Consider the following 17,823-nt stretch of genomic DNA (forward strand, 5'->3'; position numbering starts at 1 on the left):
CCCCCCTGCAAATAATAACATGTTTGTTCTCCTGTAACTTTAGCGGAAGCACCTGTATCCACCTCCATTTTGAGTGGCTAACCACTTACCATCAACACAATCGTGATTGGGGCTGTCTGCCGCCTTAATGTTGTTTAACCTGTATACTTCTGTTCCACTTTCAGTGTTAGCCTTGTTGTGGAGATGCCAGCAATGGACTGGGGTGAGCACAGTAAGGTGTCTTACAACACCAGGTTAAAGTCCAACAGGTTTGTTTCAAATCACAAGCTTTCAGAGCACTGCTCCTTCCTCAGGTGAATGAAGTGTCATTCTCAAAGAGGGCACTGTGGCACAGTGGTTAGCACTGATACCTCACAGCGGCAAGGATCCGGGTATGATTCCAGCCTTGGGTGACTGACTGGAATTTACACATTCTCCCTGTGTCTGTGTGGGTTTCCTCTGGATGTTCCTGTTCCCTCTCACAGTCCAAAGATGTGCAGGTTAAATGGATTGGTCATGTTAAATTGCCCTCGAGTGTCCAAAGGTTAGGTGAGTTTACTGGTATAGGGCAGAGTGGGCCTGGGTAAGGTGCTCTTTCAGAGGGTCGGTGCAGGCTCGATGGGACAAATGGCCTCTTTCTGTACTTTAGGTATTCTATTCTATTTTACTGTGCACTGGAATTAGGATTTCTTTGTTGGCCCCTGTAGGCTCTGTTTAGTCTTTCACTTGCTTCTAATGTATCCCTCCTATTGCAGGCATAGCATACTAGCTTCCCTGTGTAATGAATGTAGGAAATTGTTCCATATTATATTTTCTATTTGTTGCAGTAACAGCGTTACTGCAACAAATACATACAGACAATATGTCTATTAAAGCTGCGATTAATGGGTTATAAAGGTGAGGTAATCATTAATTTTAACCATTTAATTGTTTACACAGAGATGGCTAATGGAACATTGTTTTGATTATGGAGGATCCCTGGGGTGTATGTAATTTATGAGGGATTGTGTTTAGTCCTAGCTAAACAGGTCATGGGACATCTTAGTGGGAGAACAAAGAACAAAGAAATGTACAGCACAGGAACAGGCCCTTCGGCCCTCCAAGCCCGTGCCGACCATGCTGCCCGACTAAACTACAATCTTCTACACTTCCTGGGTCCATATCCCTCTATTCCCATCCTATTCATGTATTTGTCAAGATGCCCCTTAAATGTCACTATCGTCCCTGCTTCCACCACCTCCTCCGGTAGCGAGTTCCAGGCACCCTCTGCGTAAAAAACTTGCCTCGTACATCTACTCTAAACCTTGCCCCTCTCACCTTAAACCTATGCCCCCTAGTAATTGACCCCTCTATCCTGGGGAAAAGCCTCTGACTATCCACTCTGTCTATGCCCCTCATAATTTTGTAGACCTCTATCAGGTCTCCCCTCAACCTCCTTCGTTCCAGTGAGAACAAACCGAGTTTATTCAACCGCTCCTCATAGCTAATGCCCTCCATACCAGGCAACATTCTGGTAAATCTCTTCTGCACCCTCTCTAAAGCCTCCACATCCTTCTGGTAGTGTGGCGACCAGAATTGAACACTATACTCCAAGTATGGCCTAACTAAGATTCTATACAGCTGCAACATGACTTGCCAATTCTTATACTCAATGCCCCGGCCAATGAAGGCAAGCATGCCGTATGCCTTCTTGACTACCTTCTTCACCTGTGTTGCCCCTTTCAATGACCTGTGGACCTGTACTCCGAGATCTCTTTGACTTTCAATACTCTTGATGGTTCTACCATTCACTGTTTCTTCCCTACCTGCATTAGACCTTCCAAAATGCATTACCTCACATTTGTCCGGATTAAACTCCATCTGCCATCTCTCCGCCCAAGTCTCCAAACAATCTAAATCCTGCTGTAACCTCTGACAGTCCTCATCGCTATCCGCTATCGGGAGGAGACAGAAGAATGCCTATGAAGTAATTAATGGGTGCAGCCAGGTTTTTGCAGTCTGCCATAGAATTTTACGTTGAACAGAAGTGGCTGACAGGTCCGCTATTCCTCTGGCTCAGGAAATATTCTCTCTGAGGATTATTCATAGAGAAAATAAGTAAACCTGATTGTTAACTTGATTTATAAGTGGTCTTTGAAACTGTATTGGTTTGCTTAATTGGAATATATAGTTGCGGGTTAAGGTTTTTTCCTTTTATTTAAGATCTTTGTTTGAACTGTTAACTCTGCTACTAATGTGATTGTTTCGTTTAAATTAAAGTTTTTTTAACATAAAAGATACCCAATGTTCAGTGATATCACTCCTGTGGTGAAGCATCCTTTCCACACAGTTTTACAAATTGCAAATTGTTGTGTTTCATCCAGGATCTTAACACCTGAATTTACATCTCTGCCAGGGGTAATCTCCCCCACACTGATAGCATTCTTCATTGCTCCTGGTGTGCGGACTAAAAAACCAAACACCTCTGCACTCTCTTTTACTCTGAGCCTCTTTGCCCATTAGCTTCTGCAACCTCATCCCTGGCGGTACGACTACCAGTGGCTTCCCGCCAAACGTGGTAAACCTCACCGGCTTTCACGCTTTCGGCACTTTCCATAACATGTACGATCTCTAATGCCTTCTTTTGGGTAATCGCTGCCTCTGATCATTTGTTTTGTATGGCCGTGTCGTTAACACCACAGGCTAGCCTGCTCTCAATATGTCATTGAGTGCAGACCCAAACTTGCAATGTTCAGCCATTTGTCTTGGGCGTGCCATGAACGCTGCTATCGTCTCCCCTGGGGTTTTTGTCGAAATAAATTTGTATTGTTGCAGAATTACCAAGGACCTTGAGTGATAACATATCTTGAGTAATTCCACAAGCTCCTCAAAAGGTTTAGAGTCAGGGGCACCTGGAGAAGTCAAAATCCTTATCAGATTATAGGTCAGAGCCCCGCAGGCTGTTAATAGGATCACCCGTTGTGGTCAACCACATTTGCACCTGTATTAGGTGATGTAAGGTAGGACCTGTACTACAGGTTCGCCGGTAGACCCTGCCTGCTGGCTCCGCCCAGTAGGCGGAGTATAGATATGCGTGTCCTGCATTCAGCAGCCATTTCGCCAGCTGCTGTGGGAGGCCACACATCTTAGAGCAATAAAGCCTCAGTTGTACCCAACTCAAGTCTTTGTGCAATTGCTCGTGCATCAATTTATTGCTCTAAGATTTTCTACAAGATGGACCTCCGAATCAAACCAGATCGCCTGCAGCTGGATCCGCAATCAAGCGACGCCAAAAAGGACTTTAATCACTGGCTAGCTTGCTTCGAGGCGTACATCAACTCAGCGACCACCCCTGTTCCGGAGGCTCAGAAGATACAGATCCTGTACTCAAGGTTGAGCTCCAACGTGTTCCGCTGATCCAGGACGACGCCGACGCCATGGCGCTTCTCAAAGAAAACTATGCACAGAAGACGAACACGCTCTTCTCCAGGCATGTACTCGCCACTCGCTCTCAACTCCCTGGTGAGTCTATAGAAGACTCCTGGCGGGCCCTAATCCCACCCATCCGGGACTGTGACTGTCAGGCCATTACGGCCACCGAACATTCCAACCTTTTTATGCGGACGCGTTCGTAACGGGGATTGGGTCGGACCTCATATGCCAAAGACTGTTAGAAGGGGCCACGCTCGACCTAGCTGAAACAAAGAAGCCAACGCTCTCCATGATGGTTGCCTCACGTAACATTCAGGCCTACCCCACTAGCCGCGCGGCCCACCCCTCCTACCCCTCGTGGACCCCACAGACGGCCGCCCCAGCCAGTACGCCTGCGCCACACGCCAGCCCGCACACCCCGGGGGTCCTCGATGTTACTTCTGCGGCCAGCAGAAGCACCCTCGCCAATGCTGCCCAGCCCGCGCTGCCCTTTGCTAGGCTTACGGCAAAAAGGGGCACTTCGCCAGGCCCGAGCAGTCCCCGCTATCGCCCCCACCCACCTAGCCTACACACAATGGGTGCCGCCATCTTCATCTCCCCGGACCACGCGCGGCCAGTGGGTGCCGCAATCTTCACCTCCCGGGGCCACACGCAGCCAGTGGGCGCTGCCATCTTCACCTCCCGGGGCCACGTGCGGCCAGTGAGCGCCACCATCTTCTCCCCCTCAGTCCATGTGCGGCCCATGGGTGCCGCCATCTTGACCAACCCCCGCAATGTGCGGCCCATGGGCACCACCATTTTGTCCCCCGCAGGATCTTCACGTGCCGCCATCTTGTCTCCCCCACGGGACATGGACACCGACAGCATTCCAGGACCTGTGCCCCCCCAGCCTCCCCATCATCCGACCTCAGCCACAACCGACCATGACTCGGCTCAGTGACGATCGACCAGTCTCGTCCTCACAACCTGGCCACCAAATCGATCAGTGTGAAAGTCAACGGCCACGTGACCTCTTGCCTGCTGGACTCCGGGAGCACTGAAAGCTTCATACACCCGGATACGGAAGTCCACGTCCGGGGTGTCGCTCCCTACTTGGCTCGCAGCTCCAGGACCAGTCCTGCTCCGTAGGCACGTCCGCCTCCATAAGGCGGACCCGTTGGTGGAAAGGGTGCAATTGCTCCATGCCAACTCCAACTTCCATACCCCGATGGCCGCCAAGATACTGTCTCCCTCAGGGACCTGGCACCAGCAGGTTCCACACACACACACCTCTCCGGTCCGGCGCCACTCTTCCCTCCCCCGGTGCTCCCAGCATTAACCCCACCAGGACCATCCGTCCTTCCCCTGCTCACGCCCGAGGATGAAAAGGATTTTGGTACGCCCCGGAATCACCAAACATCAGGCCAGCACCGACATCGCCGCCACCGCTACGTCGCTACCAGCGGAACATCAAGGCACCGGACCGGTTAAATCTCTAACTGGTCCGCCAGACTTCAAAATACATTTTTTTTTCTGATCAAATACTGTAAATATAAATTCATTGCTGTATATAGTTCTCCACCACCCCCGCCGGACTCAATTTTAACAGGGGGTAAATGTGATAAACCACTGTTGCACCTGTATTAGGTGAGGTAAGGTAGGATCTGTACTACAGGTTCGCCGGTAGTCCCTGCCTGCTGGCTCCGCTCAGTAGGCGGAGTATAAATATGCGTGTCCTCCATTCAGCAGCCATTTTGCCAGCTGCTGTGGGAGGCCACACATCTTAGAGCAATAAAACCTCAGTTGTACCCAACTCAAGTCTTTGTGCAATTGATCGTGCATCACCCGTTGCTTCTCTTCACTCCCCCAATTTAATTGGCCTTAAAAATATAGCAAAAGTATTTGACACATAGTCAACACTGCTCCATGTTGGGGTCAAATGGCTCAAGTTTCCGAAAAGGGGGATTTTGACACTCGCAACCAGCTGAACAAGCTTTCTTGTTGTTACAAAGGTTTCCACATGGTGTCTGCTCTCCTGATTTTATGTAGCAGTAGGAAGGCACTCTGATTGATAATCATCGCCAAATGTAGTATCCTGTAAGAGTAGCGACCACCCAGTAGGTCAACGAATAAACGGTAATTAAGGTATGGAACCATTTACAGAGAGTGAGATAAAGGCTACCATGCTCCATGACTCCAATCTCCAAACTAGCAAGGAAAACCCACGCTCAGCCCCAGGGTTCACGTGCTCTGCTCTGATTGGCTGAACAGGTCACATGGCCCTCCGAGATCTCTCCCCCTTCCGGAAGATGGGTCACGCTTCCATAGCAACAACTTTCAAAGGGGAAATGGGTATGTATTTGGAAATTAAACAACTGTGGGACTATGAGGAAAGAGCAGGGAGGTTTGACTAATTGCAGTTAAAAATGATGAATTTGGAACATTGCAGCTCTGTAAATTTACTGTGACGTTTGCCTAAAAATCTGTTTCTGCAGCAACAAAAAGGCGAGCTAGTTTCCTGACAACTAAGAGACTGTGAACGTTTACTTGTATTCCCTGGGATTTATAACGCTGCATTGCAGGCAAAAATAGTCACAAATTCCCATGAGAAAATCTTTGATATTTCTGGTGAGGGTGAAATGAGCTAAACTTTAGACTTTTATTTACCTGTCCATACTTTGCAGCTAGGTGAAGTGGTGTCCAATAACAGTTATCAGAAACATTAGTGTCAGCTCTGTTCTGTAGGAGAAGGGCGGACACATCTTTATAGCCACTAGCACATGCCATGTGCAGCTGCAACAGTAACAAATGAATACATTAATAAGCAAAATATGATAACCATAAAAGGTAACTATGAAGACTTATATAAATGCAAAACATGGGCACATAATTATAATGAGGAGAATTCTAAGCACTGGGCTACAAAGGAAATACATTTACTGAAATCAGATGCACCTTGCAGTAGATGCTATTTTACTAAGCTTAAAGCTTAGATTATCACATGTGCACACTGATGATGGGAACTACAACAATGCTGGAGGCATTGATTGCTATGGACATGTTTAGTTACTTTGATGATTTCAAGGCTATTGCCAACATAATCTGCAAGGTCAGCAATGTCTAAATGCGAGGGATTTTAGAAATCCCATTCCAGTGGAATGAATGGTAATTTGATTCCTTTCAGTTGAACCATCCTCGAGCAGATTGTTAAAGTCAGGTAGCTGGGAAGCAACTTTGAAGTTCAGGTTTTATTACTGCCTTATAAATACAACAATAAACTAATACTCAATTTAAATTGAAAATGAAAATAAGAAATTTAGTGCTATAAACCACTATAACAGTGTCATCACCAAGATCACTACAACCTGACGTTGGCTCTGCCTCAGTTCTGCTGCTGGAACTTGTGATGTTCCCTGTTGTATCTATCAGGATGTCTTGAGTACGTATTGTGACACAAAGAACATCGAGCTACGTTACTGAACAAAGCTAATTTATTTAACTTATTTACTTAAATAAGATTCGACCAAGTCAACAAGGTATAAGTTATTAAATTAAACTATACGATATCTCTAACTTCAGAGCTCTACACTATGCAATTAATCTATCTCAGTCCTAAACACTTTCTCCCAGAATCCCAGGAGTCACGTACTATTTATATGACTGCTCCTTATCCCCATCTGGTGGAGAGAAGTATTGTTAACCCTTTGTATTCCTCATAATATACACATTGTTACAGAACTCTCATTCATACTTCTGGTCTCTCAAGACTTAACTATTCCAGTCCAATCCCTGCTGGTCTCCTACTTTCTACAGTTGATAACTTTGAGGTAATCCAAAACTCTGCTTCCTGTACTAATTCACTACACTTGTGTTCACTCCTCACCCCTGTGCTCACTGATCTACATTGGATCCTATATATACATAGAATGTTTTAAAGAAAAACCCACTCCATTCTGCTGTGCCTGGTACTGAGATGAGAGATTGATTTGACATTCTTGGACCAATGTTTTTGAGTATTTATTTAAAAGATAGCAGGGTAACTTGTCCCTCCCGCCGCCCCCCCCCCTCCCGCCCCCCCCCTCCCCCCCACCCCCCCACCCACCACCCCCGGCACCCTGCGATTTGTCTGAAAGTTTGTGATTTGTTCTAAAAGTTTTAAAATTAAGCATTTGAGGAGTGTTGGAACGGCAGTTGTGAACCACTCGATCTCTGATTATAGTGGGGTTCGCTCGGAATCCCCGACGGGGCCCTCGCAGGAAGCCGAGAGTTTCTCCGGCTCTCCGATGTGTTAACTCGAACCGGATGCGCGGTGGTGACCCGCAGCCCAGTTTTGGTTTGCTCTTTGTGGGACCAAAGTTGGCCTTGCCCCTCATTGTGACAGCTGATGGGATTCCCCACACTTAGGGACAGGACGAGGGACTGGTCAGCCCCTCTGTTTCTTACCCCCACCTTGGCACAGCGCAAGGGACCCGGGTTCAATTCCTGGCTTTGGTCACTGTCTGTGCAGAGTCTGCACATTCTCATTGTGTCTGCATGGGTTTCCTCCAGGTTCTCCGGTTTCCTCCCACAAATCCCGAAGGACGTGCAGATTAGGTAGATTGGCCATAATTAATTGTCCTTAGTGTCCAAAAAGGTTGGGTGGGGTTACGGGGATCGGGTGGAGGTGTAGGTTTGGGTAGGGTGCTCTTTCTAAGGGCCAGTGCAGACTTGATGCACTGTAAATTCTATGATTCTAAGCAATTTCTTGCTTTGAAAATTCACATCCAATTTTTCAAATCCCTCCATGTCTTGTCCCTCCCTATCTTTGTGATCTTCTCCAGCTCTACAACCCCCTGAGATATTTGTGCTTCTCTAATTTTGGACTCTAAATGTTCTGTAATTTGGTGCAGGCCTCCTCAATATTGACTATTCTTCGCATACAAATCTCTCAGCCTCTCATATGCGGTGTCATTCACAAAATCAGGAGTTGTGCATTGCATTCCAAAGTCAAAATCAACATTATAAATTGTGAACAACAGTGGACGCTCCAACAAATCAATCTGAAGTGGAACTCCATGCAAATTACTCAAGGGATATTATTGAAGAAATCGATAAAACTTCAAAACTCTCTTCCTCATCCTCACCACACACATAGAAGATTAACTTCAAAGTAGAAGACATTCAGATTTCATTTGAATGCACCATGCAGCATCACCCAAAAAAATTCCACCAAAACCTTTTAACATGCTTAGTGGTATGGAGATAAATCCAAAAGTAATTGGACTTGCTGAATTGTGTGCAGTTTTCCAAACCGAGAACTTTCCCAATTAGCCCCATGGGGAATGCAGATACCAGCAATGAACTGTGAAATCTATACGCTTATTTAGACAACTAGATATCCACCAGACATGAGTACACCAAAGGTTTATATTTGAACAGTACCATGTAAAAAGATTGGTCACGTTTAGTGGACTAAACTGGGGCAAGGCAATTGAAGATAAGATCTTACCAATGTGACTCCTTCATCATTCATTTGATTGACATTTCCGCCAGCTGCCAGGAGGTTCCTAACATCTGCCAACATTTTTGAAGGACGCTGCAACTTCATCTGCCGTAAGGAATTTGCATCAACACCTGTAAGTAACATTTTAATAAAGCATAAATAACTGGAATATTTTGCAATATAACAGCATGAATTAAGAAAAAGATGCTGTCTGTGATCTTATTCCAAGACAAAGGTGGGTTTCGAGAAGATTACTAAACAATAGTAACTTGCATTTATAAACCTCCTTTCTCATAATTAAATGTACCAAGGTACTTCAATGGAAACTAAACCTTCAAACAAAACTTGACACTGAATCACATTAGAGGATAATACGACGAATGAGCAAAAGCTTGGTGAAAGAGATAAATTTTAAGGAGCAACTTACAGGAAGAGTGAAAAATAGAGAGGCAAAGGGGCATGAGGAAGGGTATCCAGAGTTCCAGCAGCTGAAGACACGGCCTCCAGTGGTGGCGAGAAGAAAATTGAAAGTATGTAAAGGGCCAGAACTGAAGGGATGCAGATATCATGGAGGTTTGTAGAGATGAAAGAGGTTACAAAAATAGGGGGGGTTAGGAAAGGGATGATTTGAAAACATAGATAAAAATGTAAAACTTGAAACATTGTTGGACTGGGAACTAATGCAGGCTAATAAGCACAGTGGTGATGGGTGAACAGGAGTTATGATGTGAGTTATATTAGCAGATGAGCTGAGGCCAGGGTGGAGTTGTATAAATTTACAGTGGTGGAAGTAGAGAATCTGCTGTTGGAACAGATATGTGGTCAGAAGTTCATCTCATGGTCAACCAACCAAAATTGATGACCGTACGTTTCAGCCTCACGCAATGGCCAGTTACACAATTCGTAACTTGTGACAGCATTTGTGTTGGACACTGGAAATAATGGCTTCAAAGAATAATTTGAAGATGGCCGTTTTCTTGGCCATGGTAATGGACATTAATATTTGTCTGCTGAACATATCCGTAAAGCTTTTGTCCCAGCCATTTTATCTTGGGTTGTATATGTTTATCCTGCAAAACATTCATTCAGATTCAGGATTCAGTTGCTCTAAACATCGGAAGGCTTTCATCTTTATCTTCTCAGTCATAAGAATATATATTGATCACTAATAGTTTGACTCGTTGCAGTGCCTCTCTTGTCGGCTGGTGGTGAAGTAGCATCCAGTTGGATTTTGGAGAGGAATTTTCCGCTTCCTCAGTGGCAGGAATCATGGGGAGACAAAAAATCAGTTTCCTGATGGCAAGATAATCTGTGAAGTTTTGTTCTCTTGATTTTCAAGGCGGGTTAAAGGTGAATTGCGCATCCAACGAACAATGTCAGACATTAACATCCCGTACATGCTTATTAAAAAACCACCTCGCTGGAATTAAGATCTTCTACCAAATGTTCCCCATCAGAGAGAATTTATAGGGCAGCACGATAGCACAGTGGGTAGCACTGTTGCTTCACAGCTCCAGGGTCCCAGGTTTGATTCCAGCTCGGGTCACTGTCTGTGCGCAGTCTGCATGTTCTCCTTGTGTCAGCATGGGTTTCCTCTGGGTACTCCGGCTTCCTCCCACAAGTCCCGATAGACATACTGTTAGGTAATTTGGCCCTCTGTACCCGAACAGGCGCAGAATATGGCGACTAGGAGCTTTTCATAGTAACTTCATCGCAGTGTTAATGTAAGCCTACTTGTAACAATAAAGATTATTATAATTATAATGTTCAGTTTACGACTACATGTAAGTGGCATGAACCTGTTGAGCTTCACCTCTTCGATGACTTTGGGGTCATTAGATATTGCTTTCTTCTGACTTGCATACCTTCATTCGAGTGCCATTAGCAAATACTTTGCCAAGTCCAGACAAAGGAGGTAGGCAATGTGGAAGGGGTGAGCAGAAGGATGGAGCAAAGTCTCAACAGGGAAGACAGGTTTACCAGGGAAGGATGGGGAGAGAATGGGGAATGTCTGGGGAAAGTGTGAGGTGTGGGATGGAGTGCCTTAAAAGTGTAGGTTGGTGGTGGTGCTGATGGGGTCCTTGGGAGGAAGGGGGAGGGAATCAGGCTACAGGTGACAGGAGATGAAATAACAACAAGGAAAAACTACGGCTGCGATTCTGGACGTCCGGACTGCACTCAAGTTCCTCAGAATGAGAGCAAGCTCAGAGAGAATTGTAAAATGTGCATTTTGGAAGGCTTGAAGCCTTTGACGCAGGCATGGAAGATTGGGCCCAGTACCCCGAACGGATGCAGCATTTCTTCCAGGTGAATGCTATTATAGGAGAAAAGTAACAAAAACTAATACTCCTGAGCGCTGACAGATCCCCAACTTTTGGTATGCTCAAAAGCCTTACCTACCCAGCAGCCTCCGATTCAAAGACCTTTGACGAGCTGATAGCGCTTATTGCAGAGCATTATGACCCCAAACCACTGTGCAGAATGACCTGTTCAATGCTGCTGGGCAAACCATAAGGTGGTCGATCACGGAATTCCTGATGCACCTTCGCAAGCTGGCCGAGCATTGCGGCTACAGGCCATCTTTCCCAGAAATGTTGCGAGACCGCCTATTATGTGGCATTAACAACATGGTGACCCAACTTAAGTTGTTGGCAGAACCTTCTTTGGACTTATAAAGGGCCATAAAATTATCCCTTTCACATGAAAACAAGGAAAAGGAAGTCCAGGAACTCTGAGATTCCTTGGATATGTATGTACATAGCATTGGGCGCCCCTCATTCCGGCAAATAACGCCCCGCAAGAGCAGAGCCTTGTTGCCAAGAGCCACCGCAACCCGACAAGACAGCTCTCCTGAGGTCCAGGAAGAAGACCCGCAACTGTGCTGCAGTTGTGGTCGCAAGAACCGTGGGGGCCAGGAATGCCAGAATCGACAGCGAACATGCAGCCCTGGTCGGGTGACACTATCCCAAGCCAGGAATTTACACTTAGCTCAGCCCGATGAGGACAATTGCAGCCAACTAAATTACATTACGGCACCAAAAGTAGTCCCCACCAAGATCACAATCAGTTAAGGGCCACCTCTTAGAGATGGAAATAGATTCAGGGGCTGCTAAATCTGTCATTGGGCAACAAATGTACCTGAAATTTCGCAGGGCGATCCAGCACAACACCGTCCACTTGTGTGGCGATTATAAAATGATGGCAAATAATTGGACAGGTACTCAATGGAGGACCTATATGCAAAGTTGGCTGGAAGGTTATTCTCTCTCCAAGTTGGTCATAAACCACGCATACCTACAGTTGGAGTCGGATGCGGTGTCCAGCGAATATGTGACCATCAATGACCACAGCAGACTGTATGAGTACACCAAGCTCCCATTTGGAGTATCATCTGCCTATGCAATTTTCCAGTGGGTTATAGAGAGCATTCTTCAAGGGCTCCCAAGGGTGATGGTCTACCTGGACAATGTATTGTCTACCTGGACGATGTATTGAATACAGGAGCCTCCGAGAAGAAACACCTAGGTAACTTTGAGGAAGTCCTTCGCTATTTCTTGGCGGTAGGTGACAGCCTGGAAAGGGGAAAGTGCATTTTCCAGGTGAGAGAGGTCATATGCCTGAGGTACTAATCTGGTTGACAAGGACGGTTTGCACCTGGTGGAAGGGAAGGTTCAAGCTATCAAGCAGGCCCCAACACCAGAGAGTATGATGGAGCGAAAGTCATTCTTCGGGCTCATTAGTTATTATAGAACATTCATTTCAAATCTGGCAACCATACTGGCACCATTACAGGCGCTCTTAAAGAAACACCAGAAATGGGCTTGGAAGTTGCCACCAGAGGCATTTGTCAAAGTAAAACGTCAACTTTTATCCTCTAAGCTACTAACATACCATGATTCATCTAGATCACCTATAATCATGTGCGATGCATCCCCATATGGCATCGAGGTGGTATTATCCCATCAGTGGGATGATGGGATAGAGAGGCCGATAGCCTATGCTTCAAGAACCTTGGCTAACGGAGAGCGTAGGTACGCTCAATTTGAAAAGGCGGGACTGCCCTGATCTTCACGGTTAAAATGTTTCATCAGTACGTCTATGGACGGCGCTTCGTAATCATCATAGACCACAAACCCTGACTCGACATTTTCAAAGAAGGCAGGGTGATACCACTGATAGGGTCGACCAGGATCCAGCGATGACCTGTTTGCAGCGTATGAGTATACCTCCGAGTATCGCCTGCAAGCGCAGATTACACAGGCGGATACCCTTAGCTGACTCCCATTGCCTACACATTCCCGTCTCCGTCAGTAGCGGACAAAGTTGTATTGCTGCTAAATTTTAAGGACATGTTAAGGCCTGTCACAGCCTCTCAAATTTGTGTGTGGACGCAAAAGGATCCTACATTGGCACAGTTGCGCCATGTCATCCTACACTGGGGACTTCAGGGGAAACTTCCTGAAGAACTGTGGGCAGACACAACCAGGAGCATAATGTTGAAGACGGCATTCTCCTGTGGGAAGCTTCTGTATTAGTTCTGAGGCAAGGCAGTAAAGCCATTTTGCAGGACCTGCACCAGAAATGGATATCTGGGGGTGTCCAAAATGTAGACGCTCACCAGGAGCTACGTGTAGTGGCCAGGACTTGATGATGATATCGAAAGGTTGGTGCAGCAGAATGAGACCTTCCAAGAGCGTCAAAATCTCACATCATCAACCTCGCTCCACCCATGGGAATGACCAGGTCAGCCTTGGGTGCAGTTTCATGCCAACTTCGCCAGGCCCTTCAATGCTTCTACGACTAATCAGCATCCTGGGCATGCTAACAGTGCAGCCTGGCACCCTTGCAGTGCCACCTGGGTTCCAGCCTGGCACTGCCAAGCTGGCATTTTTTGCACCGGTGCAATCAGGCTGGGGATGCACTGAGTGAATGTTGGAGGGTGCGAGGGGGTGCGGGCGGGAAGCCCCCATAGTGCATTGGGGCTTAGAGGGGTTGGGGGTCGCTTTGGGGGCCTCGGAGATCAGGATGCCGTTTAAAAATGGTGTCCTGACCTCACGCAACACTGAGGAGTTGAGGCGAGTGGAGCTCCTTCGTGGACAAAACGGGGCTGTACAGCCTTGGCCCTGAGCGCCAGGAAACAAGGGGCTAAATCCCGCCCTCCATCTAATTCTATATAAATCAAAGGGTATTTTAACAAAAAGGCTGTTTGACTGGCAGTCAAGAATCATCCAAGCGGGTAACAAAGAAACTCCTTTTCAATCCAAGTGGGGCTGTTGTGCGCTGCAGGATTATGCTGCTGGTGAGCAATCGTGGGACTGGGGCCGACAAACATGTGGCAAAATGGTTGTCACGGTCGCACAGCTCCAGGGTCCCAGGTTCGATTCCTGCTTGGGTCACTGTCTGTGCGGAGTCTGCACGTTCTCCTCGTGGCTGCATGTGTTTCCTCCGGGTGCTCCGGTTTCCTCCCACAGTCCAAAGGTGTGCAGGTTAGGTGGATTGGCCATGATAAATTGCCCTAAGTGTCCAAAAAGGTTAGGTGGGGTTACTGAGTTACGGGGTTACGGGAATAGGGTGGCGGCTAGGGCTTAAGTAGGGTGCTCTTTCCAAGAGCCGGTGCAGACTCGAGGGGCCGAATGGCCTCCTTCTGCACTGTAAATTCTATGAATTCTATGAAAATTTCCCAGAACATAGCTAACCAGTGTTAACAACTCGATCTGCATGTAGTATTTATTTTGTTGCTCTAATTTAGCTCTAATGAGCCGGTGCTTATGTAGTTACATTGTATACCTTGTGTTGCCCTATTATGTATTTTCTTTTATTCCCTTTTCTTCCCATTACTTAATGATCTGTTGAGTTGCTTGCATAAAAATACTTTTCACTGTACCTCGGTACACGTGACAATAAACAAATCCAATCCTAATTTATAAAAGTAACATGACAGAATATCTTTCACCATCAGCTCAAAGCATCTTGAACATCATTTCCCTTCTACTGAAGTTTTATTGGCAGCATGACAAACATTTCATAAATAATGTTGAGGATTTTAAAGCCACATGATCTATTCCAGACTGATCTTACTTTTCAAAAAACAACTGAAGCAGATAAACATTGATATTTTTTGATAAAAACTGAAATAGTTGTGACGTTTAAATTGTTACATAAATTGGACTGGCAGTTTTCTTCAAATGAATTCCTACTTTTATTTAATTGCTTATGTTTAAATCATTAGCTTTGTGCTTGCACTAGAATACAAATGTTTGTAAAACAACTTTTATTAGAAATGGGCTGTAACACCCTCATAAGATCAATATGAATAAAAATGCTCCAAAGAGTAATTAACACATTAGTTTCAGAATTTACTCTCAGATAAACATTAATAGTCTACTTTAATTTCCAATGTAACTAGGAATCACCAAATTAATTAATTCCGAAATGAAAGATGTCATAACCTTGGAAAGGATGTGAAGGTGGGCAGAATTCTACCAACTGGTGGGTTCAATGGTGGGCATGGTGAGAGAATACGGCGGGAAGCCCAGAAATCATTTTTATGCCGGCATGAATTTACAGAGGGATCTTCCACTGATGCACACCATGGCAGATCAGAAAAGTTACCAGATCATGGTATGAATCTCATTTGCATGCTGTTAATGGGATTCAGATGAAGACCCAATTGCCCATGTCAGGTTCTCTATGGTGCCAGCATGAAACATGTTCAGAGCAACGTGACGTGCAGATGTTGGGGCTCATCTGAACAATGCCTGGGGCTGACCCAGAGCTCAAGGTGGAGGCTTGCCACAATGCTGGATCCTGGAGCACCACAACAATGCATCTGCAGGTGAACCATCCAGATTAGGTGTCCTGGAAGATGCCCACTTTCCAGCCTCAGAATGTTCCAGGAGATCCATCTTCATTCTCAGGAGATCCACGTTCATTCTTCTATAGTGGATCAGTGAAGTTGAGTGCTTTTTCAATATAGCTTCCAGACATGACGACTGACTAAGTGCCATCCAAGCCTTCCCCGCACTGAATATGGTGTGAACTACCCAGGTGCACAATTAATGAGGTCAGGGGCGGAAGATTTGGCATGTTTCCCACTGGCCGCTGGGGTCGGAAACATGCCACATCCCTGTACTCGCCAAGGCACTTAGTCTCAAAGTGGATGACGAGAGGTGACGGAGGCAGGATCATGAGATTTTTAAGTCCCTGCTTTGCACCAGTACGTAGGTGCTGGAGTTTGATTCAGTCGTTGCGCTCTTGGAACAGGAAGAGGAGAACGTTTCGGCAGCTTTCTTCACAACTGATCAGCCCTCTTCAAGATCCACTCATTCCACTCCACATGGGGAAAGGGCTAGAAAAGGTGCTGTAAAAGGTGCTCTAAAAATACCATAATCCCAGCCAAGCTCATATCAAAGCTCCAAAACCTAGGACTTGTCTTCTCACTCTGCAACTGGATCCTCAACTTTCTAACCCACAGACCACAATCAGTAAGAATAAACAACAACACCTCCTCCACACTAGGCCTCAATACCGGGGCCCCGCAAGGCTGCGTACTTAGCCCCCAACTCTACTCCCTGTACACACATGACTGCGTGGCAGAATTTGGTTCCAACTCCATCTACAAGTTTGCTGACGATACGACCATAGTGGGCCGGATCTCGAATAACGACGAGTCAGAATACAGGAGGGAGAGTGAGACCTCCCGCTGCCTGGGGAAAGCGGGCAGCATAATCAAAGACCCCTCCCACCTGGCCTACTCACTCTTCCAACTTCTCCCATCAGGCAGGAGATACAAAAGTCTGAGAACACGCACGAACAGACTCAAAAACAGCTTCTTCCCCACTGTCACCAGACTCCTAAACGACCCTCTTATGGACTGACCTGATTAACACTACACCCTGCATGCTTCACCCGATGACGGTGGTTATCTAGTTACATTGTGTACCTTGTGTTGCCCTATTATGTATTTTCTTTTATTTCCTTTTCTTTCCATGTACTTAATGATCTGTTGAGCTGCTCGCAGAAAAATACTTTTCACTGTACCTTGGTACACGTGACAATAAACAAAATCCAAATCCAAAACTCTGTTCCATCTACAACCAGGCTGGAAAAGCGAATTCAGCAGGCTCAACTACAATCACAAAATGGAAGTTAAAGACAATTTCAGAACCTGGAATATACAAATTCTCATGGATAACAAAGAAAAACAAACGACTGCAATGGAAAAATTCTAATGGAGTGGAGGAAAGCTGGAAAGAGCTGATGATAGCCATCATCTCCAGCTGCAAAGAAACCATTGGCTACAAGACCAGGAAACACCAAGACTAGTTTGACAATCACACCATCCAAGGTCTAATTGACAGGAAGAGGAAAGCTCTCTGAGCCTGGAAAAACGACATCACCAGCAAGGCAAAGAGGAGAGCTCCTCCAACAGCCAAGGTGGGGTACAAAGAAGAACTAAGGAAATCAAGAACCAATGAAAGCTAAGGAGCTGCAACTCCTCACCAACAAGCATGACACCCGAAGCTTCTTCGGTGCCAGTAAAGCAAAATATGGACCCGACACCCTAGGCTGCAAACCAGAATAAGGACAGAACCATAGATTCCATAGAATCCCGACATTGCAGAAGGAGACCATTCAGCTCATTGGGTTTGCACCAACCCCCCGAAAGATCACTCTACCTAGGCCCACTCCCCTGCCTTATCCATTGTAACACAGCGCATTGATCATGGCCAATCAACCTGCACACCTTTGGATTGTGGGAGGAAACCGGAGCATCTGGAGGAAACCCATGTAGAGGTGGGGAGAACATGCAAACTCAACACAGACGGTCACCCAAGGCTGTAATCGAACCCGGGTCCTTGGTACTATGAAGCAGCAGTGCTAACCACTTTGCCACCATGCTGCAGTTTTGAGAGACAGAGAAAACATCAGCCTTTGATGAAGAGAACACGTCAAAGAACTCCTAAACTGTG

At 46.2% G+C, this 17,823-nt stretch overlaps 1 protein-coding gene across 1 annotated transcript in view; it reads right to left on the reverse strand.

The window, feature by feature from the left end:
- The window catches only part of myo16 (myosin XVI), an 875,686-nt gene that overhangs the window by 609,546 nt on the left and 248,317 nt on the right, over window positions 1–17,823 (reverse strand). Inside the window, exons 6-7 of the mRNA XM_072476270.1 lie at window positions 8,858–8,982; window positions 6,037–6,162 (exon numbers count right to left, since the gene is read on the reverse strand). Coding sequence (XP_072332371.1) covers window positions 6,037–6,162; window positions 8,858–8,982 — 251 coding nt within the window. The remainder of the gene's footprint in view (window positions 1–6,036; window positions 6,163–8,857; window positions 8,983–17,823) is intronic.

The sequence above is a fragment of the Scyliorhinus torazame genome, chromosome 15 (genome assembly GCF_047496885.1).
Source record: "Scyliorhinus torazame isolate Kashiwa2021f chromosome 15, sScyTor2.1, whole genome shotgun sequence".
NCBI classification, from domain to species: Eukaryota; Metazoa; Chordata; class Chondrichthyes; order Carcharhiniformes; family Scyliorhinidae; genus Scyliorhinus; species Scyliorhinus torazame.